We start from the raw sequence: 26,772 nt of genomic DNA, 5'->3' as shown, positions 1-26,772 counted from the left end.
CTGCACGGAGGGCGCTGATTGGCCGCGCGGCGCGGAGGCGTGGCCGCGAGCGTCAGTTTGCCGGGAGCGGAGCTGCGGGCCGCGCTCGTGGTTCCCGCCCCGCACCGGCCCCGCGGTGGCGGTGGACCCCCCCCGGCGGGAGGTGGCCCTACGCCCCCGCAGGACCCTGCTGCGCCCCAACTGGAAACACGAGAAGGGACCTTACGGGCCCGGGAAGAAGCCCGATCTGATCCGAGTGCGATCGCGCCTCGGGCCCCGCAGGTCAATTCCCTCAGCCCTGGGCTCGAAAACCTAGGTGTCTTTAAGTGATCTCAGCCTCAATTTGCCACCTGATGAAATAAGAGGTGGATCACCCTTTATTACACCCCTGCTGATGCAGAGTGCTTTAAATATATTACCTCTTTATCTGCCCAACCCTACAAGGCAGGTGAGTCATTTTCATTTTATTGGTGAAGAAGTGGGGATTCAGAAAGTTCCTTGCTCGAGGCCGCAGAGCTAGTTAGGTGGCAGAGTGTCCTTCTGGACTGTAGAGACGCTTATTTTAGGAGACAGGATTCCTCCGAAAACATGGTGAAACCTTTGGACACACACACACCGCTCATAACCTGCAGCAAAGATTACACACACATTAAGATTTCCTACCATTTTAGAGGGTCACTGGTCCTTTACCTTGCAGTACAGCAACCACCTTTGAGTTCCTACCTCTGGGGATACTTTTAAGTTTAAATGAAATGTTTGCAAGCAATGGTATAGATACTATATTTTCCTATTAATATGTGTGCCTGTGGATGTGGCTGGGATATTTTTAGGGACTCCCAAATCACCTTTAATGCTCAAGGATGCATATAACCCTGTTGGATGAATTCCTTTGGCTCCAAACTGAGCTGTTCAACTCACCCAGGTAGGCACCAGGAAGCAAAGGTGCAGTGGGACAGCAGGCAGCTGTAACTGCAGCACAGGCTCTTTGTAAGGGGTAGACCGCGCCAGCTGATTGTGGTGCAGTGAGAATTAAAGCCGAGGGGTTGCTTCACCTTTTAACAAGAATGTCTGATATTCAAATGTCAATATCCAACAGCCTTTCTTTTTCCGTCCTACTCTACCCTCTTTGCCTTCTAGAAAGACATTTTACATATGGATCAACATTAATACTTAAGTGTAAGTTTTATCCGTTTGTCACTATGTTTTGCTGTATTTTGTGTGTATGTGCATGTGCCTGGTATATGTGCTCAATTCACTTTTCAGAGTGGGTCTCTGGCCTGGCTGATATATTTTGACTTACTTTGTGTTCTGAAGATGTCTTTGTCTTTCTTCCAGATTTGAATGCTGGTTTTATTGTATAGAATTCTTAGTTCAAATTAATACTTGAAAAGCAATTTTAAGTCTCACTCTTTAAAGAATAAGCTGGGTTCTCTTCCTCCACCCTCACCCAGGAAATTTTCTCTTTATTTTTATGGTTTTAAAATATTATTAATATGTTTAGGATTCATTTAAAAATTGTTTTATAATTGATGGATCCTTTCAACCAAAAGTTTTCTCTACCATTTCTTTCATTGGTTCTTCCTCTTCATTCTTTTTTTTCTGGAACTTATGTTGGATTGATATTCAATCTCTGAATCTATCATCTATGCTTTTTAAAAAACTTTTGACTGTTCTTTGGTGCTAAATTCTGGTAATATCCTTTGGCTTAATATTCCAGTTCACTGACTTCATCTCCCAACTGTGTTTCTTCTTTTATTCACCCAAATTTAATTTTCCTTTGATGTTTTTTTTAAATCTCCAAGTTTTCTTTTCATAGTGTAATAGTGCCCTTACCCATGGGGGGCATGGGGGCAGGGCAGATATGTTCCAAGACTCCCTGTGGATACCTGAAACCAGATAGTATTGAACTCAATATATACTGTTTTACATACATACCCATGATAAAGTTTAATTTATAACTTAGGTAGAGTAAGAGATTAACAATGATAATAAAATAGAACAATTTTAACAGTATACTATATAAAAGTTAGGCATTGTGACATAGCCTCAGGCTACTACTGACCTTCTGACAATACTTCAGAAGGATCATGTGCTTCCAGACCACAGTTGACTGAAACCATGAAATGCGAAAGTAAGGATAAAGGGGGACTACTTGTACCATCACCCTTTTGAAAAAAGGGATACCATATCTTCTCAAAACAAAGTTTTCATTTGTTTCTCCATTAAGTTGACTTGTCTCAAATACTAGCCCTTGGGTGTGGATTTGAGTTCTTCATGGCACTTTCTTCACATTGGTGTTCATGTATCTATTCATATTTATTGTTGAGAATCATATTTTGCCTTTCTGTGAAGTTTGGTCTTGAAAACCTATCCCTGGTGATTATGGAGGAATGGATGGGACAGCTTTTCTTTTAGGTGAGGTGGCTTGTGTCCCTTCTAACCTTTGAGGGTCATGTTCAGGACTGAATCCTGGGGGAAATGTCATAAATAGCTGCTTCACTTTCTGTTTCCCTTGTGGTGATCAGGTTATATGGGGCTTAAAATAGTTCTTGACCCTACCAACCAGAGTATATATAAAGTGTGCATTAAATAAAAATTCAACATTTTAACGAATACAAAAAATTCCAGCAACCAAAAACTTTTGATCACCAGCTCCCAGATTACATCTAGGAATCTCCCAAGGCAAACTGAACATTGGAAAATTGTTAATACTGTTATCAACTTAGTATAAAGGGAGAGGCCTGGATACCTAGCCATTCCAAATGCTACTCGTAGCTAATTACCCTTAAAAATCACTGTAATTCATAGCCTGTTACTTCTAGGGAAAATAAATTAAGAGACAGGATTTATACTCCTATCTTATACAACTAGAAGACCAGCTAAAATATTTGGAAGAAAGGACTAAAGACATTGGACCACAGAGATAGCAGGAGTGTGATCTTGGAGACGAGAAGCAAAGCACCCAACATTTGCACCAATTTACTGTCTAAAGGCTATTTGCAGGCTACAGTGCAAAGGTAGTAGGGGGCACCCAAACAAAGCCCAGCAGTGTTGCTAAATTGAGGAGACAAATTCTAGTGTTTATATTAGATTAGGGCAAAGTGACTATAACTTGAGAGGCACAGAACACAAGGATCCCTTTTAATTTTTCACTGAGTACTGATATGCATGTGAATAAGAAGAAACTACTCAAGTTTGAGAAAGAACAACCAGAAAGGAACAGGCAAAAAAAAAAAAAATTGCCCAGGATTGGGACCAGTACCTGTTCATGCTAGCCAGAAAGAAAAGGCTTAGTAATATGTGGAGCATTGGGTAGACTCCTCACTAGGGTATTGACTTACTAGTGGAGATCAATTCTCCTAAGAGCAAAGATTATTTTGGATCTAGCAGTGCTTGAATGCAAATTTCTGAAGGATTCAACTAATTCCAATTTTAAGAATAGAAAAAATAATCCTTGGAGGTTGCATGAGGCTTAGAATATTCCTGACCCCACCAGCCAGAGTATAAAGTGTACACAAAATCAAAATTTAACATTTAAAAGAATAAAAAAAATTTCCAGCAACCAAAAACTATAATCTATAGTGTTTAACATCCAATCAGATTTACCAGGCATATATAAAGGCCACAAGCAAGAGAAAGGTCAGTTAATAAAAACAGATCCTAACATCCAGATAAGAATATTCAAGATGGCAGAAGAATATGTAAGCATAATGAAGAAAGGTATGAAGAATATAAAAAAGAAAAAAATTAAAGCTAGAGTTTGTGAGATAAAAACTATACACTCTATAGGATTAAAAGCATAATAGACACTGCAAAAGAAATGATTAGTGAATATGACACAGGGCAAAAGAAACTATCCAAAATGAAGTATAGAGAAAGATTAAACAGAAAGAGGAAAGAACAAAGAATCCATAACCCATGAGACATTATTAAATGGCCCAACATACACGTAATTGGGGATTCAGAAAAAGCAAATAGGAAAAACAAGTTGAAAAATAACGGCCCTCAAATTTCCAGGTATAAACCCACTGAATCAAGAATCTCAACCCCAAGTAGAATCTTTAGGAAAGCCATGCAAAGACATGTCATAAATATATTTCTGAGAACTACAAATAAAGAGACTGTATATTTTAAATCCAGGAAAATAACAACAGGCCCTTTACATATAAAGGAACAAAGTTGAGGACAACAGAAGACCTTTTGTCAGGAATAAGACAAGTCAGAAGTCAGTGAAGAGTATTGCAGAAAAAAACCCCATTAACCTAGAATTCTTAACTGAACTAAAACACATTTCAAAAAGGAAGTCAAATAAAAACGTTTAAAATGCAGTACTATGAGACCTGTGCAACAAGAAATATTAAAGGAAGTTCTTCAAGGAGAGAGAAAATGATACCAAATGGGAGATTTGGATCTACCCAAAGGAATATTACTAGGGATAAAGGGAGACATTTAATAATGGTAGAGGGATCAATTTATCATGAGACACAACAATCCTAAATGACTATGCACCTTAAAAAAGCTTCATGATATATATATATAAGAAAAATCTACAATTACAGTTGAGTCCAACATTCATCTCAATAATTTTAAAAGTAGACAGGAAAGCAGTAAAAACATAGAGGATTAAGCGACACTATCGATTAACTTGACCAAACTGACATTTATAAAATACTCTTTGTCAACAAAAGTAGGATGCATATTATTCTCAATTACTCATACAACATTCATCAAGGTAGATTATCCTGGGCCACAAGACAGAACTTTAATACATTTAAGAAGATTTAAATTATACAAAGCATGTTTTTTTACCCAGACAGAAACAAACTACAATTACTGAAAGATATATGGAAAATACATAAATATTTAACAAACAGTACACATAAAAATTCATGGGTCAAAAAAGAACTCAGAAGGAAAATTAGAAAATATTTTTAATTCAATTATGATAAAAACACAACATCTTAAAGTATGTGGCATGCAGTTAAAGCAGTATTTAAAGGGAAACTTATTGCACTAAATGCTCGTATTAGAAAAGTCTCAAGTCAGTGATCTAAGCTTCCATCTCAAAAAACTAGGAAAAGTGTAAATATACCCCAATAACACAGCAAATAAAGCACAAAATGGCAGAATTAGTAAAAAAGAAAGATAAGATCAAAAATCAGTGCAATAGAACACATTTATGCACACACACATTTAGAGCAAATCAATGAATCCAAAACTACTTCTTTGAGAAAATCACACTGATAAAGCACTATCCAGACTACCAAGAAAAAAGGAGAGAAGACAAAAATTACCAAGATCCAGAATGAAAGTGAAGGTGTCCCTACAGACCCTGTAGACATTAAAGGATAGTAAGGGAAGATTATGAACAAACCACTAAAGCTCACTCAAGAAGAAGTATCAACAAAATGAAAAGGCAGCCTATGGAAGGGAAGAAGATACTCATTTGCAAATGATATATCCAATAAGAGGTTAATACAAAGAACTCATACAACTTAATACCATAGACACCTGTTTAAAAAATGGGCAGAGGACCCAAATACACTTTAACAGACATACAGATAGCCAACAGATACACTCAAAGATGCTCAACGCCGCTTTAGAGAAACGCAAATCAAAACCGCACTGAGATAATACCCACAAGTTAGAATGGCTATTATCAAAGACAGTAAATAACAAGTGTTGACAAGGATATGGAGAAAAGGGAGCTTTTGTACAGTTAGTGAGAATGCAAACTGGTACTACCACTGTGGAAAACAGTATGGCAGTGCCTCGGAAAATTAAACATAAAACTGCTGTATGACCCAGCAGTCCCACTTCTGGGTATATATCCAAAGGAAATGGAAACAAGATAGTCAAAGAGATACCTGCACTCTCCTGTTCATTGCAGCATTATTCACAAAGCCAAAATATAGAAACAACCCAAGTGTCCATTGATGGATGAATGGATAATGTGGTGTGTGTGTGTGTGTGTATATATATATATATATATATATATATATATATAGTTATAAAGTCATGATATAATGTGCACAGTGGCAACTATATAGTAATACTGTATTGCATATTTGAAAGTTCCTAGATTTTAAGAGTTCTTATCACAAGAAGAAAAAAAAATTCTGCAATTATGGATGACAGATGTTAACTGGACTTATTGTGACGGTCATTTCACTACAAAAACATCAATTCATTATATTTTACACCTGTGACTAACATAATGTATACACCTCAACTTAAAAAAAAGTGGTGTGCTCTCTCCAATGAATAAAGTCTCATGATATTTTTATATTTAATACAGTATCTTGCTACTATATTACTGTTTCTTATAAATTGCCAGTTTGATGTCATTTCCTATTTAATAAGGATACAGCCATTGGTAGTATAAGGAATATCAGTCAGCATCCCAACTGGAAACAAGATGGCACAAATTAAATCAACCATATTTACAAACGGGTGGGCAGGATAGGGTAACCGAAGTCAGAAGCACCTTCTAAGGAAAAAAGGTAAGGTATGGGAGCTGTTATCACTCCTCAAAAGGAGACGCAGCCATATTGAAAGTATCCCTTGGTTGAAGGACAAAGTCAGCCTCTAATGGCTCAGGGAGGCAACCAGGGAAATAAAAACCTTTGCCTTCCTTTGAGGTTTCCACCCATCTTCCACTAGAGCTCACTGGCTTTACCCAACAGGATCTGGATAGCAAGGATGCCAACAGGTACCTGCCAGCCTTCCAACAGAGTGTGGATGTGGAGGGGCAAACAGATACACTGGGCACTTGGTACTTATTTTAATCAGAAGTATTCCTTTCTGTACTGACAATTTGAATGTATATCAGGACTGTGTTTACTGGTGACAGAAACTCAACTTGATACTTAAACAGAAAAGGAGAAACTAGAGGTAGGGCAGGAGAAGAGCTGATTTTAGGGGAAATAAATGCTGTTGGGGCACACACTTGAATCTCTGCACATTGGTTTCTTCTCTAACAAAATGAAGACCTGGTTTTGGAAGCACTGCAGTGGCATCTTTAGAGCAGTATAATCAGACAAGAAATGAGACTCATCTTCCAACTACATAAAGAAATGTAAATGAAAACTTGCATGAAAGAGTGGGAAGACTAATTTGAAGGATGTTAATTCTTACCAAATAAATCTATTATAGGCAAAATGTAATCCTGACCAAAATTTCACTTGAATTTTTTTGGAATATGAAAGTAAAACCTAAACTTTATCAAGAATTTGTCAGAATACAAAAATTTAAAAAAGGAAAAACAAAATAGCAAAGACAACTTGCCTATAAACTATTAAAATGCATTATCAAGTGATCAGTAATTAAGTATGTTATGTTGATGGAAGAATGATGTTTACTGGACAAAACAGATGTGTGTAGATGTGTGCATAACAAAGAACCCAAATCAATGGGTTGGGAATGGGTTAAACAATAAATGATACTGGGAAAATAAACTATATGGGAAAAATCATGCTAGACCCTTCAGTTGCATTTTATACCCAAATAACTTCCAATGAATTAAAGATAAATGTAAAAAAGAAAAACAGAAAACATAACACGTGAGTATTTAATGTTGGGATGCAAAGGACTTTTTAAGCATAAAAAATATTTGACATACCAACATACAATTTAAATGTAAAAAAATTACAAGCAAAATTAAAAGGCAAAGAGCACACTAGGAAAACATTCTTAAACTGAGTAACTGTATAAAAATATTTAATAAATTTTCACTAAATGATGCATTTGTTACTTCTCTGAAATTAGGGAAAAACAAAGCTAATAATTTTTTATAATAGTAAAAGGTAATACCATTTTCTTACTGGAAATAAATGCTTTTGACTGGCCATTCATAATTTAATAATTTATTGTTATTATAAATGTAAAACACACAGAAAGAAGGATCACATAATTTTCATTTTTAGAAAATTAAGTCCCTTACAGTAAAAAATGGCCGTTCTATTTTATATCCTTCACACATATTCTCTGTGAATAGCTTCATTCAAATCACTTAGGCTTCTCTGTACATTAAGATATGTGTATATATACTGTATGCAAATATGTTAACTGTAGTGGTTGGTCTAATTTTAAAAAAAGCCAACCTGTAATAATGTCACTAACCTGACAGATGATCAACCACAGAGGACAAGTTAAATAATGTTCTGAATTTAATAAATAATTGATTTAACTCTGCTTAAGAGTTATAACTGAGCACTTTTTTTCCAATTGAATAAAAAACCCAGAATATACTTTGCTTTAAATACCAGTTTTTTAAGAAACTGATGAAAAAATGTGAATAGTGGCTAAAATGATAAATGGGTACATTCAATGAGAACTTTTATTTCAGTTATCCACAAAACATTAGTGTAATACTTTATAAAAATATTGTTTTAGGCTACCATTATTCACTTAAAAAGGTGTTTGTGCTAGAAGGTTGTTTCTGCCAACTTTTTTTTTTTGGTAAGGGTTAAGTTCCACATTAAGATAACTGAAAACAAAAAGCTATTGAAAAAGAACTTCAAATGTACAAAGTTGTTTATTTTTCTTGGCAATTTAAAAAATACATGACCATTTAAACTGAATACACATTAAGTTAGTGTTTTATTTCCTTACTGTACAATTGCTATTATAAGGAACCCATTATTCAGTTAAAACCTAATACCATCAATTTTACCTGGCTTATTTTTCTCAACAGAATTAGTACAGAAACATATAATTTTGTTATCATTTTTTAAATGCTTAGAAAAATTATAATATCATAGTTCACATAAAACCCTTAAAAAATCTTATCTCACAGGTTGTACATGTTAAGGGTAAATGACAATGGCAGTCTTCTTTTAGGAAGAGTAATTCAATACTAAGCAGGTTACGTAAACATAAGAAACCACCATGATTTTTAGTACCAGACTGTTGCCATTTGCATGAAGTTCATCTCTCACATCTTAAAATGGTCTCAATTTCAACATAGATACCACGGCACAAAGTTTTTAATCTAATGATTAAATCAGGTAAGTGATGGTAGTTAAAAATTGTAATTCTAAAATAAGGGACCAGATGTATTGCTTTATTTAAAGTGTGATGATAAAAAGAGAAAATTTTTAAATATAAATACCCAACTTTTATTTGTTGGATTCAGTTCCTTTACTGGACCAGTTAAACCTATAATGTTGTTCTTCTAATTCATACTTTGGAATTTCTTTTTGAGTTAGTCATAAAAATCAGTTTTATTTTGTATGTTTCACTTTACTTTAAATGGACAAAACTATACCCTCTTTCACCACTGTTACGATTCTGAGTTTTTCTCCCCAAATCAACTAAATTCTAAGAAGAAAAAAATGATTACCATTATGTATTTTTTAAAAGTGAATGTAGATTTAAACACAAATTTGAAAACTGGAGTTCTGAAAATGTTTTAAATGAAAGTTGTATCACTGGATTAAATGAGAAGCCTTAACTTAGGTATTTTTGAGGGTATAACACCCATTTAGTGTTTACGTTAAGGAAGATTAGCTTTATAATCATACCTTATTAACTCTTAAAATCCCAGAGAACAGTTAAGTGAGGAGCTTGGGGTGCCAGCAAAGTCTCTTGTCTTTCCTTAACATCGACACCAAGCATAATGTCCCATCCCTCTAGCTGCATAACTTTCACATTTTCTTTTTTCATATTTCTTTTAAATACATTTTCCTGTTAGTCTATATTCAGTAAGAGCAAAAGTGCATTCAAGTCCCTGATCTAGTGATATTTTATATTTGTGGCACCCATCACCATAAGTACACATTAGCAATCTCTCACAGTCCCAGTCTGTTGTTTCAAAAGGACTGCTTAAATGCTTGGTCTTATTTTTTCATGCTATCTAAAGATTAAAACATTTCCCCTTCAATTGGATATATTGCCTTAAAAAAATGCAATCTTATGACAGATTAACCCACTTAGTAAGTTACTTTCATTTTGCTAAATCGAGCTATTCAGAAAACCATTAAAGTGAAAAATTTCTTCTACTTTCCAGTTCCATGAGTATGAGTATTAACAAGTGAATTATTCTTTCAAATTCCACTACTGTCATCTAATATTTAATCAATTTTAGAGTTGTTCATATCCCTTTTTGCTTCTGAGAGCCTGGCCCATTTCCATGCAAAAGGAGACTGTCCAATTTAGAAAAAACTTCTCAGAATAATGAATGCAAGAAATTTCTAAAAACTGGAATGGAATTGTTTGGTCCCATGAAATTCCTTAATTTTAGATTTTATTGTAGTATAACTGTTTTCATCTCCAAGTTTTGTCTATAATGAAAAATAATTTTCTCTAATCAAGTCTGAGTTTGGCGAATAAAACAAAGAAGTAATTTATAAAATAGTAGCCTGATGCTCTTCATTGTCATGCTATCAGTCTCACTGTCATCAATATCTTAACTATACTTTCTTTGGACCCTGAAATAAGTTGGAAAATTCATCATCGGTACTTGAGAGTTTAACACTTGGAGGAAAAAAAAAAGTGGTTTTGTGCAACCATATCTGGAATTCCAGTTTATCATTAAAAACATGCAGAGTGAAGATGATTATCTTCTTTTGATTCCTGTATGTCAGTGAGGAAGTCTACATAAGTTCTTTACATTTTGGCAGATTTGTGCATATAAAAGGCTATTTGGATTATAAGTTTTCTCCTGGCTGGTACTGTGGCTCTGTAGCAGTGAAGTAGTCTTCCAAGAAGGACTGAATATATTCAAATGTTGGTCTTTCATCAGGGTCTTTCTTCCAACAAAGATTCATCAATTCATGCAGAGATTCTGGACAACCCTGAGGGCAAGGCATCCTATATCCTCGTTCCACCTGTTCCAGCACTTCACGGTTTACCATGCCTAACACACAAGATTCAAACAGTCAAATACAGTGACTCTAAACACCAGTAGCAAAACAGAACAAGTCCCCTAGCCACTAACTGATTTTAGGTATAAATTAATTTAGTGAATGATTCTTTAAACAAAGGAAATAAATTTTAAATGTCAAAGTATATCAATAAGAGCTTAGAAAATGCTAATCTGTTTCAACATGTTCAGTTTTTTCATTCCATGGAAACTCTTCCTACTAACACTAATGCATTCAAAAGCCAACCCTATTTGATTAGTGAGAATTTAGGGTGCTACTTTAAGGTACTTATAACTTCTGATATTAACAGTTAACTATGACTAAACGTAGGTTAATGAAGAATAGCGGCAACACAGTGTCTGAAAGAACTTCCAAACAGGATTTCAGAGCAAAGAATTCTAGTCCTGGTTTTGCCAAATACATTAACTATAACTTTCTATCAATTCAATTTCCTGAAACAGTTCCCTTTCTTCAAGTTACTACAGTTTCTTGTATTCCTCTTTAATATAGCCCCCATCACCCATCAGAAACTCACCCTGTGTTACCACAGGCTAAGCATACCCTCAATTACTTGGAGGGTGGGAGTGGGAGATGACCCAGAATATTTAAGATACGCTTATTATCTGAGAGAAGAGGAGATAAAAGACCCTTTGGGAAAATGCCCTAAGGGAGAAAGCTGAGGTGACTGTGAGGCAAGTCTCGTGTACTTGCCCTATCTCAAAGAGTGTGACTCTCACTTGCTGCTGTCCATCTAATGCCAAAATAAAGAGAGAGAGTGAGGGAGGGCAACAGAAGAGACAAGAGAAGGAATAAAGGCTTTCCCTTCCCTTACATTTTTAGCTCCCAATAAACTCCAGTTAAAGTCACTGATGGGATAACCAAGAGCCAACTCAGGGCAACCTTACCTGGATATGGCACTCTGCCCTTTGTTACCAGCTCTGTCTGCAGAATTCCAAATGACCATACATCAGACTTTATTGTAAATCGACCATATAGGGCAGCCTCAGGAGCTGTCCATTTGATTGGAAACTTTGCACCTATAACAATATTGAGAATCTTAAGTGAATTTTTTAAAAATGTTTTTATAAATATGGCATAAGCAGGTCTACTCTTTTGTCAATATCTGTTATATGTGTCATCAGTGTCAAAAATTCAAAAGTTTAAGATACATGGGAAAAAATTCATTAATATTTAATATTTGTATCAAATCACATTTCTTCCTGATAAGATATTCAATGACATAAAAAAGTATTAGAAATGCTAGTAGGAACAGAAAACCATTCAAGAAAATACAAGCAGAAACTCTAAGAAGCAATTAAGAACATGGATTAGTGGATCTTTAACCTTTAACTAAGTATAGTACCTAGTAGCTATAGCTGACGGTTGGTTGATGAGAGCATATTCCGTTGGGTTCTAATGTCTACTGGTTTTCAATCACAATCTCCTTTCTATTTTATGATATCTCTATAGGAAATTTTATTGTACTATTATTTTAAAAATTATTAATTTACTCAGATATTTAAGTGTATGCTTTTTATGCACAAAACACTACGCTAATCACTAGGGGTACATAAAAACATAGCCTTGGTGAAGCTTATATACTTAGTGGAAATAAGATTATAGGTGTCTTACATACTTGAAATTATGTATGTATGTATGTAGTGTTATAAAATAGCTTTGTTAAAAAAGTGGCAGCCAGATAATCCTTAGAGAATGGTAGGACGTGCATAGGTAAAGATTATACGTGAATAGGAAGATACTCCAGCTGGAGGGAAGAGCACAAACGTATGGAGGCTGACAAGAAAGCATGCTGAAGGCAAACTTTGTCAACCTGGCACTACTGGCATTTGGGGCTGAATAATCCTGTTTTGTGGGGGTTCGCTTGTACACTGTAGGATGTTTAACCATATCTGGACTCTACCCACTAGATGCCAGTAGCAGCCTCCCAGTTGTAACAACAGAACAGGTCTCAAGAAAATGCCAAATGTCCTGGGGAGGTCATATCAACCCTAATTGGGAACCTCTGGTTTAAGACATTAGTTCCCAATGGATTGTATACCAATGTGCTCACTGACAAAAAATCACAGTCTGATGAAAAAAGAAAAAAAAAAAATCACCTATCAATTCACACAGCTAAAATTATTAATTTATAGGTGTGTCCTTTATTATGAGATTATGTCCTTCCTACTTGTGTAGTGTTAAAATGCTCTTTCTTTATGAAATGATAGTAATAGTAAATAGCTGGAAAAAAAGAGTTTTTTGTTATGTCTACTCACTAAATCTTTATTAACCTTTATATTGGGGTTACCAGATTATATTGTTTTGTTTAAAATTCAGTCTCAGACATTAGTAAGATCTTTAACAGCAGAAATCATGTCCTCTTACATACATACAGTTATACCCTCATGCCTAGGACTCAAATTTTTGTTAAGGGTTAGCAGGACTGTAACTCTATAGGAGATACTGAATGCCAACACAACTTTTTTGTAGGCACAAAGGGTCACTGAAGGTTTTATACAGATTGAATAATCTATGTTACTTAACTGGATCTTACATAATCTCTGCCTGTCAAAGTTACAATCTTTCTTCAAAGCCCTGCTCTTGACCCATCACCTCTGTGTAGTCTTTCCTGTTCTGTCCACTTTCCCACAGTATTTTCCATGTACTTTTTAACATTAGTTATACAATAGCTTGCTTTATAGCTACTTTTATACAGTTCTACCTTGCCCATTAGAATGTAAGCTCTTATACTTATTAAGCATCTACTATGTTAGGTAATGTCAGGCACTATACATCTATTATTTCCTTAAAGTTCATAACTTTCTTGAAAAGTAAGTAATATACCAACTAGCCTTTGTAACTGAGGACACTGAGGCTCAAACAAAAAGGCCAGTAAGAAATGGAATTGAGATTCAAAAACCCATCCCCAAACCCATACAAACATTATGTTTGCTCATTGTGTTCTGAATGAGAGTACAGAGACACAGATACCAAATACAAGAATCAGCTTATGTTAATTTTGATAAGCTTCCTTCACCTTTACATTGTCAACCTTCCAAATGTTTTTAACAAAATTTGATATATAATACTTTTTGTAAATCTGATACACAAATTGTTTCCAAAGCCTTTATAAAACTGTATTCAATTTCTTTTTTTTAAATAATAGATTTTATTTTTTAAGAACAGCTTTAGATTTACAAAAATACTGAGTACATAGAGTTCCCAAATACCCTCTCACTCACAGCTTCCCTATATTAGTATCTTGGATTAATGTACTATATTTGTTAAATTAGTGAAGCAATATTGATACATTATTAACTAAGTCTGTAGTTTATATTAAGGTTCACTCTTTGTATTGTCCGTCTATGCCTTTTGACAAATACATAATATCATGTAATCACCCTTACAGTATCATACTGAATAGTTTCTCTGCCTTAAAAATCCTCTGTGTTCACTTATTCTTCTGTTGAGCACTGGGCAACCATTTACCTTTTAACTGTCTCTGTAGTTTTGCCTTTTCCAGAATGTCAGATAGATGGAATAATGTAGCCTTTCAGACTAGCTTCTTTTGCTTGGCAATATACGCATTTAAATTTCTTCATGTCTCTTCATGGCTTGATAACTCATTTGTTTTATTGCTGAATAATAGTCCATTGTGTGTATGCACCACAGTTTATTTATCCATTTAAGGCAGTGTGGTTGCTTCCAAAACTATATGCTATTTCTTAGTTGTATCAGCTTCAAATGCACCTTTTCTGGTCCTTTGTGTAGTAAAATGTGGATGGTCTACACTAAGAACTAAAAATAGGAATTTAAAATGTTTCCTATTGGCATGCCAAAAGAAGTGTAAGAGGTGTGTACTGCTTGTTATATTTGTAATGCAAAGGACACCCAAATCAAGTTCTTCCTTTGGGGAAGTAACTACCAGAAAGCCATGGTATCATGTATTGTGTATAATCTTATGAATAAAATTAATGTTTATGACTCTTCTAAGCAGCCCTAGAACTATGTAATTACTGTAAATTACTGAATACTTGAAAAATGTTAAGAAAATCCACTGAACAAACATTTATCAGAAAGTAATTTTACCTTGTCTTGCCGTATATTCATTGTCTTCAATTAACCTTGCTAATCCAAAATCTGCTATTTTGCATACAAGATTTTCTCCTACAAGAATATTAGCAGCCCGAAGATCTCGGTGAATATAATTCATTCTTTCAATATATGCCATACCATCAGCAATCTTGGAAAGAAAAAAAAGACGTATGATACAAGGGGAAGGGGAGAAAGGACACTGTTGGTTACTGTTAAGTCAGATCACTGAAAAATTACATATCTCAAAACGAGATGATGGTAACAGGAGAGAATTGAGCAAGTAAACAGGAAAAATAGAAAACCCTGTAATGGAGGAGGAAGAGGGAACAGAAGGAGAAAGGAAGGTGGGATAAAAGAGAGGGCGGAAAGAACAGGGAGAGGAGAAGGGAAAAAAGATGGTGGAGAGAAGAGACGAGGAGAAACAACAGAGATGTATGGAATGCTTCCCAAGAGAGTAGTCTTAGAACCAACATGTCAGCCAAAGCCAATAAAAGACCCCTTGACCACCTACCCTATGTCTAAACAGAATGTTTAAGTTTTCACTTATATTTAGGAATAAAAATCCAGAGCAGTAAAATCATCACATTTTTGACTATACATCGCTATCTTAATTCTTGTTTTGGATCATATTTAAAAAAATACAGCATGTACTTCACATTTCCAGTGTTTTTCTTTGCAATAGCAATCATTGTCTTAAAAGTTATCTATTGAAACAGAAATACATATAGATTTTGTGGATGTTTCTAAGAGGCTATATGATACAGGACAGCAGTGTACTGGGAATTACATGCCTGGTTCTAATCAGTTATGTGATTAGTTACTTCTGATCTTCAGATATTATCTGTAACATAAGAAGATGGGACTGGATCATCTATAATGTTCCTTTCAGCTCTAAAATTCCATTATTTCACAATATAAACAATAGCATTATACTAAGATTATTTTACATTTTTAATGTACATTTTCAATTCAAACTGACACATGTATAAATAGGTAAGTACCTGAGCAGCCATATCAACCAGTTGTGGGAGCTTCAAATACTTTCCATCTCCCTCCTTCAGGAAATCTAACAAACTGCCTATAAGAGACAGCAGGACATTCATGGAAAAATAAACAAATCTTAAATTAGGATTGAAACACTGTCTTACATCCAAAAAAATCACCACTTCACAATACTTAAGTTTTTCATTCTTTGATATTTTTGGGGGGGCTTTGGAATTTTGAAATAATGATTCTAAAAAAAGTCCCTAAATAGAAAATTTTAAAACTTCTGACAACATGAAAAAAAGGAAAACGCAACAGTCTCACCAAATTATGGGCATTCCTTCCTCGCTCTGATCAAGATCAGCAAAGTGGTAAGGAAGTGAAGACTGGTAGGTCCCATTACTAGAGTTTGGGTTTCTAACAAGTTTCCAGGTGATACTAATGCTCACACCATCCAATACACTAGAAACTCTTGCACATGTGCAAAAGGAGGCAAGTAGAAGGAATTCACTGCAGTACCTTGTGTACTAGTGACAAACTAAAAGCAACCTAAATGTTTACTGGGAAAGGATAAATAAAAAATGGTATACTCACACAGTATCTCACTCAACAGTTAATGGTATATAAATTAGATTTTCCCTTTTCCATATGAATAAATCTCAAGAACAAAATGTTGAATGAAAATAAAGCTAGTTAGGATTGGATTAGGAAGGAATAGGAAGTCAAGGCAGAAACCTCCTCCCAAACACACATAAAAGAAGAAAATACAGCAAATACAACTAAACCTGAAAATGACCTGAAGACTTCAGAACAGACCACCCATACCTGAGGAAGAAGAGAAGACCACACAGAAGAGGGTAAAGTGGCAAAGCTGAGATGAAGCAAGACCCAAACCCTTCCCTGACCCCAGCCTACACGTGGGAGAAACAGGAATGGAGCAGGGAGGAATTAGGAGTCCAGGAGCACTGCACACCTGGCCCTGGATATCTGCCCCAGGATCACAGGCCCACATTACATTGGACTCTGGCCAGAAAGCATAGCAGAGACATCTAATACAAAGGAAGAAACACAGAAACCCTGACAAAATGAGTAGGCAGAGGAATATGATCCAAACAAAACTACAAGACAGAACCCCAGAAAGAAAGCTAAATGAAACAGAGATCATCAATCTTTTTGATAAAGATTTCAAAATAAGAGTCATAAACATGCTCATGGATTTACAGAAAAGTATTCAAGATCTCAGGGAAGACTTCAACAGAGAGAGAAAACCTGAAAAAGAACCATTTAGAGCTGAAGAATACAGTATCTGAAATGATATATACAATGAAGGGATTTAAGAATAGACTAGAAAATGTAGAGGAGATGGTAAATGAAATAGAAATTAGAGAACAGGAAAACAAAGAAGCTGAGGAAGAGAGAAAAAAGGATCTCTAGGAATGAAAGAACGGTAAGAGAGCAATCCAAACAAAGCAATATTCACATAACAGGGGTATCAGAAGTAGAAGAGAAGGGCAAAGAGACAGAAAGTCTCTTTAAGGAAATGTTGAAAATGTCCCCAGTCTGGGAAAGGAAATAAACATTCACATCATGAAAGCACAGAGATATGCTAATAAAAAGAACCCCAGGAAGACAACAGCAAGACACCCAATAATTAAATGGCAAAGATCAAGGATAAGGAGAGAGTGTTAAATGCAGCCAGAGAAAAAAGATTACCTGTAAAAGAAACCCCATCAGGGTATGAATAGACTTAACAGAAACTCTTCAGGCCAGAAGGGAATGGCATGATATATTTAATGTACTGAAACAGAAGGACCTACAACCAAGAATCATCTACCCAGCAAGACTCTCATTTAAATTTGAAGCAGGTATTAAACAATTTCCAGATAAACAAAAGTTGAAGGAATTCACCACCACTAAGCCAGCTCTACAGGATATGCTAAAGGAACTGCTGTAGATGGAAATGATCCTAAGGCTAACTAGTGTTCACCAGTGAAAATAAACCCACAGTAAAGGTAGTAAACCAACTAATTACCAAGCAACTATGAAATTAGAACAAAAGAAGCAAAATCAAAAATCAAAATACATATACACAAAAAGTGCAGATTATGACTTCCAAAATGAAAAATGTGGAGGAGGAAGAAGGAAAAAAAAGTACCTTTAGATTGTATTTGAATTAGAGAAATAAGCAATTTAAGATAGATTACTACATACTAAGGAAGCTATCCTTGAACCTTTGGTAACCATAAAAGTAAAGTCTACAATAAATACACACACACATACACACAAATGAACTAATTAAAAAAAGATAATTTCAACACAAAAGAAAACCATCAATAATAAGAGAATGAGAGGAAGAAAGGAACAGAGAGGAGATATAAAAAAAACAGCCAGAAAACTATCAATAATGTGGCAATAAGTATATATCTATCAATAATCACCTTAAATGTCAATGGACTGAATGCACCAATCAAAAGACAGAGTGGCAGAATGGATAAGGAAACAAGACCCATCTATATGCTGAAAGATTCCTTTCAGACCCAAAGACATACACAGACTGAAAGTGAAGGGATGAAAAAATAAAGTCCTTGCAATGTAATGGGAAAAAAAGGAGTAGCAGCGCTTATATCAGACAAAATTGTTTTCAAAACAAAATAACAAAAGATAAAGAAGGACCTTACATAATGACAAAGGGATCAGTCCAACAAGAGGATATAACTATTATAAATGTGCACCCAACACAGGAGCACCTAAATATGTAAAACAAATACTAACAGAATTAAAGGGGAAAATGCAGTGCAACACAATCATTTTAGGAGAGTTTAACACACCACTCACATCAATAGGCAGATAACCAGATAGAAAATAAGGAAACAGAGGCACTGAACACTACATTAAATCAAATGGATTTAACAGGTATCTACAGAACACCACCCAAAAGTGGCAGGATACAGATTCTTCTCAAGTGTATATAAAACGTTCTCCAGAATAGATCACATACTAAGCCATGAGAAGGGCCTCAATAAATTCAAAGAGATTGAAATTGTACCAAGCAGCTTCTCAGATCACAATGAAATGAAACCAGAAATAAATTACACAAAGAAAACAAGAAGATCTACAAATACATAGAGGCTAAACAACATGCTTGTAAATAATCAACGGATCAATGAACAAATTAAAACCGAAATCAAGCAATATACGGAGACAAATGAAAACAAAAACACAAAAGCCCAAAATCTGTGGGAGGCAGCAAAGGACATGCTAAGAGGAAAAGTATATAGCAATATAGGCTTACCTCAAGAACCAAGAACAATCCCAAATAAACAGTCTAAAAATCACAATTATTTCAGAAAATACAAAGAGAAGAAATGAAGTCCAAAGTCATTAGAAGGAAGGGCATAATAAATATCAGAGCAGAAATAAATAAAATAAAAAAGAATAAAACAATAGAAAAAAAATCAATGAAAGTAGGAGCTGGTTCTTTGAGAAAATAAACCTAATAGATAAACCCCTACCCTAGCCAGACTTGTCAAGAAAAAGAGAGAATGTACACACATAAACAGAATCAGAAACAAAGAAGGAATAATCACAACGGATACCACATAAATACGAAGAATTATTAGAGAATACTATGAAAAATTATACGCTGATAAACTGAAAACTTAGAAGAAACAGACAACTTCCTAGAAAAACACAACCTTCCAGGACTGACCGAGAAAGAAACGGAAAATCTGAATAGACTAATTACCAGTAATGAAATCAAACTGGTAATCAAAAAACTTCCCCCAAAAAAACACCAGGTCCACACAGCTTCACAGCTGACTGCTACCAACACTTAAAGAGCTAATACCCATCCTTCTTAAAGTATTCCAAAGAGTAGAAGAGCAGGGAGTATTTCCAAACTCATTCTATGAGGCCAGCATCACTCTAATACCTAAACCAGACAAAGACAATACAAAAAGAGAAAATTAAAGACCAATATCCCTGATGAACATAGATGCAAAAATACTCAACAAAGTATTAGAAAACTGAATTCAAAAATACATCAAAAATATCACCCATCATGACCAAGTGGAATTTATTCCAGGGATGCAAGGACCATACAATATTCATAAATCAATCAACATCATACACCACATTAACAAAGGATAAAAACCACATGATCATCTCAATAGATGCTGAAAAAGCATTTAACACAATTCAACTTCCATTCATGATAAAAACTCTCAAGAAAAGATATAGCGGGTACATAACTCAATATAATAAAGGCCATATAGGACAACCCACAGCCAACATCATACTTAATAGCAAAAAGCTGAAAAGTTTTCCTCTAAGATTGAGAATAAGACAAGGATGCCCAGTCTTACCACTTCTATTCAACATAGTACTGGAGGTCCTAGCCATGGCAACCAGGCAACACAAAGAGATAAAAGGCATCCAAATTGATAAGAAGAAGTTAAACTCTATTTGCAGATGACATGATATTATACATCAAAAACCCTTAAGAATCCACCAAAAAACTACCAGAATAACCAAATTCAGCAAGTTGCAGGATACAAAATTAATACACAAATCTGTTGCATTCCTATATACTAACAAACTAGCAGAAAAAGAAATCAGGAAAACAACTATATTTACAATTGCATCAAAAAGAATAAAATACCTAGGAATAAACCTAACCAAGGAGGTGAAAGACCTATACTCTGAAAACTACAAGACCCTCATGAGAGAAATTAAAGAAGATACCAATAAATGGAAATACATTCTGTGCTCATGCATAGGAAGAATTAATATTGTCAAAATGGACATCCTGCCTAAAACAATTTACAGATTCAATGCAATCCCTATCAAAATACCAACAGCATTATTCAATGAACTAGAACAAATAGTTCTAAAATTCATATGGAACCACAGAAGACATGGAATGGTCAAAGAAGCCCTGAGAAGGATGAACAAAGCTGGGCAGATTACGCTCCTTGACTTCAAGCTCTACTACAAAGCCACAGTAATCAAAACAATTTGGTACTGGCAGAAGAACAGACTCATAGATCAAGGGAACAGAATAGAGAGCCCAGATAATAAACCCAGGCATCTGTGGTCAATTAATAGATAATAAAGGAGCTGTGAATATACAATGGGGAAAAAACAGCCTCTTCAACAACTGGTGTTCACAAAACTGGACAGCTACATGTAAGAGAATGAAACTGATTATTGTCTAATTCTATACACAAAAGTAAATTTGAAATGGATCACAGACTTGAAAAGCCATGAAACCATAAATCTCTTAGAAGAAAACACAGGCAAAAATCTCTTGAATTTAAACATGAGCAATTTTTTCTCAGACACATCTCCTCAGACAACAGTAACTAAATAAAAAAATGAACAAGTGGGACTACATCAGACTAAAAAGCTTCTGTACAGCAATGGACACCATCAGAACAAAAAGGCATCCTACAGTATGGGAGAATATATTTGTAAGCAACTCATCTGATAAGGTGTTAACATACAAAATAAAGAACTCCTATGTCTGAACACCCAAAACACAAATAAACAGATTAGAAATGGGCAGAAGACCTGAACAGACATTTCTCCAAAGAAGAAATACAAATGGCCAATAGGCACATGAAAAGATGCTCCACATCACTAATTGTCAGGGAAATGCAAATTAAAACCACAATGAGATATCATCTCACACCAGTTAGAATGGCCACTATCCAAAAGACAAGAAACAACAAATGCTGGCAAGGATGCAGAGAAACAGGAACCCTCCTACACTGTTGGTGGGACTGCAAATTGGTGCAACTGCTGTGGAAAGCACTCTGGAGATTCCTCAAAAAACTAAAAATAGAGATACCATTTGATGCAGTAATTCCACTCCTAGGAATTTACCCAAAGAAAACAAAATCTCTGATTCAAAAAGATATATTCACCCTTATGTTTATCACACTATTTGAAATAGCCAACATATCAAAGCTACCTAAGTGTACATCAATAGATGAAAAAGAAGATGTGGTACATAAACACAAAAGAATATTATTCAGTCATTAAAAAAATGGATGGATCTAAAGGTTATTATACTCAGTGACATAAGCTAGGCAGAGAAAGACAAATACCCTATGATTTTTACTTATGTGTGGAATTTAAAAACAAAGCAAAACAGAAGGAACAAAACAGCATTAGACCCACAGACACTGAGAAGTGACTAGTGTTTACCAAGGAGGATAAAAGGGCATGGGGGCCAGGGTGGGGGGAGAGGGATAAAAGGGCACAATAATTCACAATTACAATATAAGTTCATCACAGGGACTGTTGAACCACTGTGATGTACATTTGAAACCAACATAAGATTCTAAATTAAGATGCTTTAATAAAAAGTTAATAAAAAAATAAGGCTAGATATATGTAAATTAAAAACATAAAAAAACTGTAAGTAAATATGTATTGTAAAAGTGTATCAGTATGAAAAACACAGGTGGGAAAGAGAAGTACCAGCCTCAAAATTTCAGTCACCCCTAAAAGGAAATGGACACAAAGGAGGGGTAAAAAGGATTCAATTTGACTTTTAATGTTTTGTTTCCTTAGTAGAAAGACAAGCATATATGGCAAAGTGTAAATATTAGTTAAATTTGGATGGGAGAGACATGAGTTATGGTATTCTATTTTTGAAATATTCCATAACTTAAAAAAACCTATGAAAACTGTTGACATTAAATAGACTTGAATAGCTGTAAAAAAAAAAAAGCTGGTTAAGAAGTCAAGACAGGGAGTACTGTCTGTTCTTTCTTAAAAAATCTTGGCTGTGAAAGGAATCAACAAGGTAAAACAGTAAGCGAAAAGATGTTGGAACCAAGGAAGGGTTGCTTTATAGGAGAGACTGATGTCACATAAATAGATGACAGAGAGAATATATAGAAAGAAGCAGAAGACACAGTTCTTTGTTTCAGGTGCCATGATTAATAGACTAAGTTCAGAACATCATTCAATATAACAATAGATAACTGCTAAAAAATCAAATTCAAAAGGTGAAGAGCTTAAAGATCCAGGACTGGAACTTGTGTCATTTTGACAATTCCTTTTCTCTGTTCTTTAATCAGTCAGAACAAATCCCACTTTCCCTCAAATGTTTCTTATATATATTTATCATAAAACATTTTGGATCATGAATTAAAGAAAATAGAAAAGTAAGAACAAATGAGGCCCAAAGCCAGTAGAAGGAGAAACATAATAAAGATTAGAGCAGAAATAAAATCAAGAAGAACAAAACAATAGAAAGAATCAATGAAAGCAGGAGCTGGTTCTTTGATAAAATAAACAAAATAGATAAACCCCTAGCCAGACTTATCAAGAAAAAAGGGAGTTTACACACATAAACACAATCAGAAATGAGAAAGGAAAAATCACTATGGACACCACAGAAATACAAAGAATTAGGAGAGAATACTATGAAAAATTATATGTTAACAAACTGGATAATCTAGAAGAAATGCACAACTTTCTAGAAAAATATAACCTTCCAGGCTGACCCAGGAAGAAACAGAAAATTTGAATAGATCAATTACCAGTAAGGAAACTGAACTGGTAATCAAAAAACTACCTAAGAACAAAACCTATAGACCAGATGGTTTCACTGCTGAATTTTATCAAACATTTAGTGAAGACCCATCCTCCTTAAAGTTTTCCAAAAACTAGAAGAGGAGAGAATACTCCCAAACTCATTCTACGAGGCCAGCATCACTCTAATACCAAACCAGGTAAAGACACCACAAAAAAAGAAAGTTACAGACCAATATCCCTGATGAACATAGATGCAAAAATACTCAACAAAATATTAGCAAACCAAATTCAAAAATACATCAAGAAGATCATCATCATCAAGTGGGATTCATCCCAGGGATGCAAGGTTGGTACAACATTAAAAAATCCATCAACATCATCCACCACATCAACAAAAAGTACAAAAACACAGAATCATCTCCATAGACGCTGAAAAAGCATTTGACAAAATTCAACATCCACTCATAATAAAAACTCTCAACAAAATGGGCATAGAGGGCAAGTACCTCAACATAATAAAGGCCATATATGACAAACCCACAGCCAACATTAAACTTAACATCGAGAAGCTGAAAGCTTTTCCTTTAAGATCGGGAACAAGACAGGGATGTCCACTCTCCCCACTTTTCTTCAACATAGTTCTGGAGGTCCTCACCACAGCAATCAGACAACACAAAGAAATAAAAAGCATCCAGACTGGCAAGGAAGAAGTCAAATTGTCCCTGTTAGCAGATCACATGATATTGTACACAAAAAACTCTAAAGAATCCACTCCAAAACTACTAGATATAATATCTGAATTCAAATGCAGGATACAAAATTAATACACAAAAATCTGTGGCATTCCTATACACTAACAATGAACTAGCAGAGAGAGAAATCAGGAAAACAATTCCATTCACAAATACATCAAACAACTAAAATACTTAGGAATAAACCAAACCAAGGAAGTAAAAGACCTATACCCTGAAAACTACAAGACACTCATGAGAGAAATTAAAGAAGATACCAGTAAATGGAAACATATCCTGTGCTCATGGACAGGAAGAATTAATATTGCCAAAATGGCTATCCTGCCTAAAGCTATCTACAGATTCAATGCAATCCCTATCAAAATACCAACAGCATTCTTCAATGAATTAGAGCAAATTGTTCTAAAATTCATATGGAACCACAAACGACCCCGAACAGCCAAAGCAAACCTGAGAAGGAAGAATGAAGCAGAGGAATTATGCTCCCTGACTTCAAGCTCTACTGCAAATCCACAGTAATCAAGACAGTTTGGTACTGGCACAAGAACAGACCCATAGACCAGTGGAACAGACTAGAGAGCTCAGATATAAACCCAAGCATATATGGTCAATTAATATATGATAAAGGAACCATGGATATACAACGGGGAAATGACAGTCTCTTCAACAGCTGGTGTTGGCAAAACTGGACAGCTACATGTAAGAGAATGAAACTGGATTATTGTCTAACCCCGTACACAAAAATAAAGTCAAAATGGATCAAAGACCTGAATGTAAGTCATGAAACCATAAACTCTTAGAAAAAAACATAGATAAAAATCTCTTGGACATAAACATGAGCAACTTCTTCATGAACTTATCTCCCCAGGCAAGGGAAACAAAAGCAAAAATGAACAAATGGGACTATATCAAACTAAAAAGCTTCTACACAGCGAAAGACACCATCAGCAGAACAAAAAGACATCCTACAGTATGGGAGAATATATTCAGAAATGACAGATCAGATAAGGGGTTGACATCCAAATTATATAAAGATCTCACGCACCTCAACAAACAAAAAGCAAATAATCCAATTATAAAATGGGCGGAGAAGCTGAACAGACACTGCTCCAAAGAAGAAATTCAGATGGCCAACAGACATATGAAAAGATGCTCCACATCACTAATCAGAGAAATGCAAATTAAAACCACAATGAGATATCACCTCACACCAGTTAGGATGGCCAACATCCAAAAGACAAACAACAACAAATGTTGGCGAGGATGCGGAGAAAGGCGAACCCTCCTACACTGCTGGTGGGAATGCAAACTAGTTCAACCATTGTGGAAAGCAGTATGGAGGTTCCTCAAAAAACGCAAAATAGAAATACCATTTGACCCAGGAATTCCACTCCTAGGAATTTACCTTAAGAATGCAGTAGCCCAGTTTGAAAAAGACAGGTGCATCCCTATGTTTATCACAGCTCTATTTACAATAACCAAGAAATGGAAGCAACCTAAGTATTCATCAGTAGATGAATGGATAAAGAAGACGGGGTACATATACACAATGGAATATTATTCAGCCATAAGAAGAAAACAAATCCTATCATTTTCAACAACATGAATGGATCTAGGGAGTGTTATACTCGGTGAAATAAATCAGACAGAGAAAGACAAGTATCAAATGATTTCACTCATCTGTGGAGTATAAGAACAAAGCAAAAACTAAAGGAACAAAACAGTAGCAGACTCAACCCAAGAATGGACTAACACTTACCAAAGGGAAAGGGACTGGGGAGGATGGGTGGGTAGCGAGGAATAAGGGGAAAAAAGGGGCATTATGATTAGCACACATAATGTAGGGGAAGGCAGTATAACACAGAGAAGACAAGTAGTGACTCTGTAGCATCTTACTACGCTGATGGACAGTGACTGTAATGAGGTATGTGGTGGAGACTTGATAATAGGGGGAGTCTAGTAACCATCACATCGCTCATGTAAATGTGCATTAATGACACCAAAATAGAATAAATAAAAAAATAAAAAAACAAAAAACATTTTGGATCATGTATCAGTGGTCCTTAACCTTTTTTTGGTTCATGGGGCAAAAATTATGGACTCACTTTCCAGAGAAATATGCATATGTTTGCAAAAATTGATACTTAACTTCAGAGGAATTTCATGGGGCCTCTGAAGCTCATTTCATGACCCTGGCAGAGAGTAGGTAATTGATAAATAATAGTGAAATTAATTCAAAGCAGTCCTTAAGTTTGTCTTATATACACATACCTCCCTAGCCTTAGTTACCAAGTTACCTCTGTACTTCCTGTGTCCCATGGTTTTGTTTCCCGTTTCCTCATACCCTCTTAGCTCTGTCGAAATACCGTATGCTTTCTTTTACCCATCCACAGTCTTCATAACCTTAAGGAACAGGTTAAGGCTTGTCTTTTCTACTAGTATTTTCTCAATTTATTCCAGATTATGTGACTTCTTCCTCAATTTCTGTGATACTCAATGTGTCAAATATGTGGAAATTCATTCTGCTTTGGCCTGTAGCTTGTTTG

At 35.2% G+C, this 26,772-nt stretch overlaps 1 protein-coding gene across 4 annotated transcripts in view; it reads right to left on the bottom strand.

The window, feature by feature from the left end:
* Nucleotides 1–8,496: 8,496 nt before the first annotated feature.
* YES1 (YES proto-oncogene 1, Src family tyrosine kinase) overlaps nt 8,497–26,772 on the bottom strand; it is a 91,842-nt gene continuing 73,566 nt past the window's right edge. For all 4 annotated transcript variants that reach the window (XM_037018105.2, XM_037018103.2, XM_037018112.2 and 1 more), the window contains 4 exons: nt 15,941–16,017; nt 14,934–15,087; nt 11,750–11,881; nt 8,497–10,837 (listed from right to left, as the gene is read on the bottom strand). In XM_037018105.2, coding sequence (XP_036874000.1) covers nt 10,629–10,837; nt 11,750–11,881; nt 14,934–15,087; nt 15,941–16,017 — 572 coding nt within the window. In that variant the 3' untranslated portion in view covers nt 8,497–10,628. The remainder of the gene's footprint in view (nt 10,838–11,749; nt 11,882–14,933; nt 15,088–15,940; nt 16,018–26,772) is intronic.

The sequence above is a fragment of the Manis javanica genome, chromosome 9 (assembly GCF_040802235.1).
Source record: "Manis javanica isolate MJ-LG chromosome 9, MJ_LKY, whole genome shotgun sequence".
Taxonomy (NCBI): domain Eukaryota; kingdom Metazoa; phylum Chordata; class Mammalia; order Pholidota; family Manidae; genus Manis; species Manis javanica.
The sequence above is the reverse complement of the archived record's forward strand: the minus strand, read 5'-3'. Positions and strand labels throughout refer to the sequence as shown.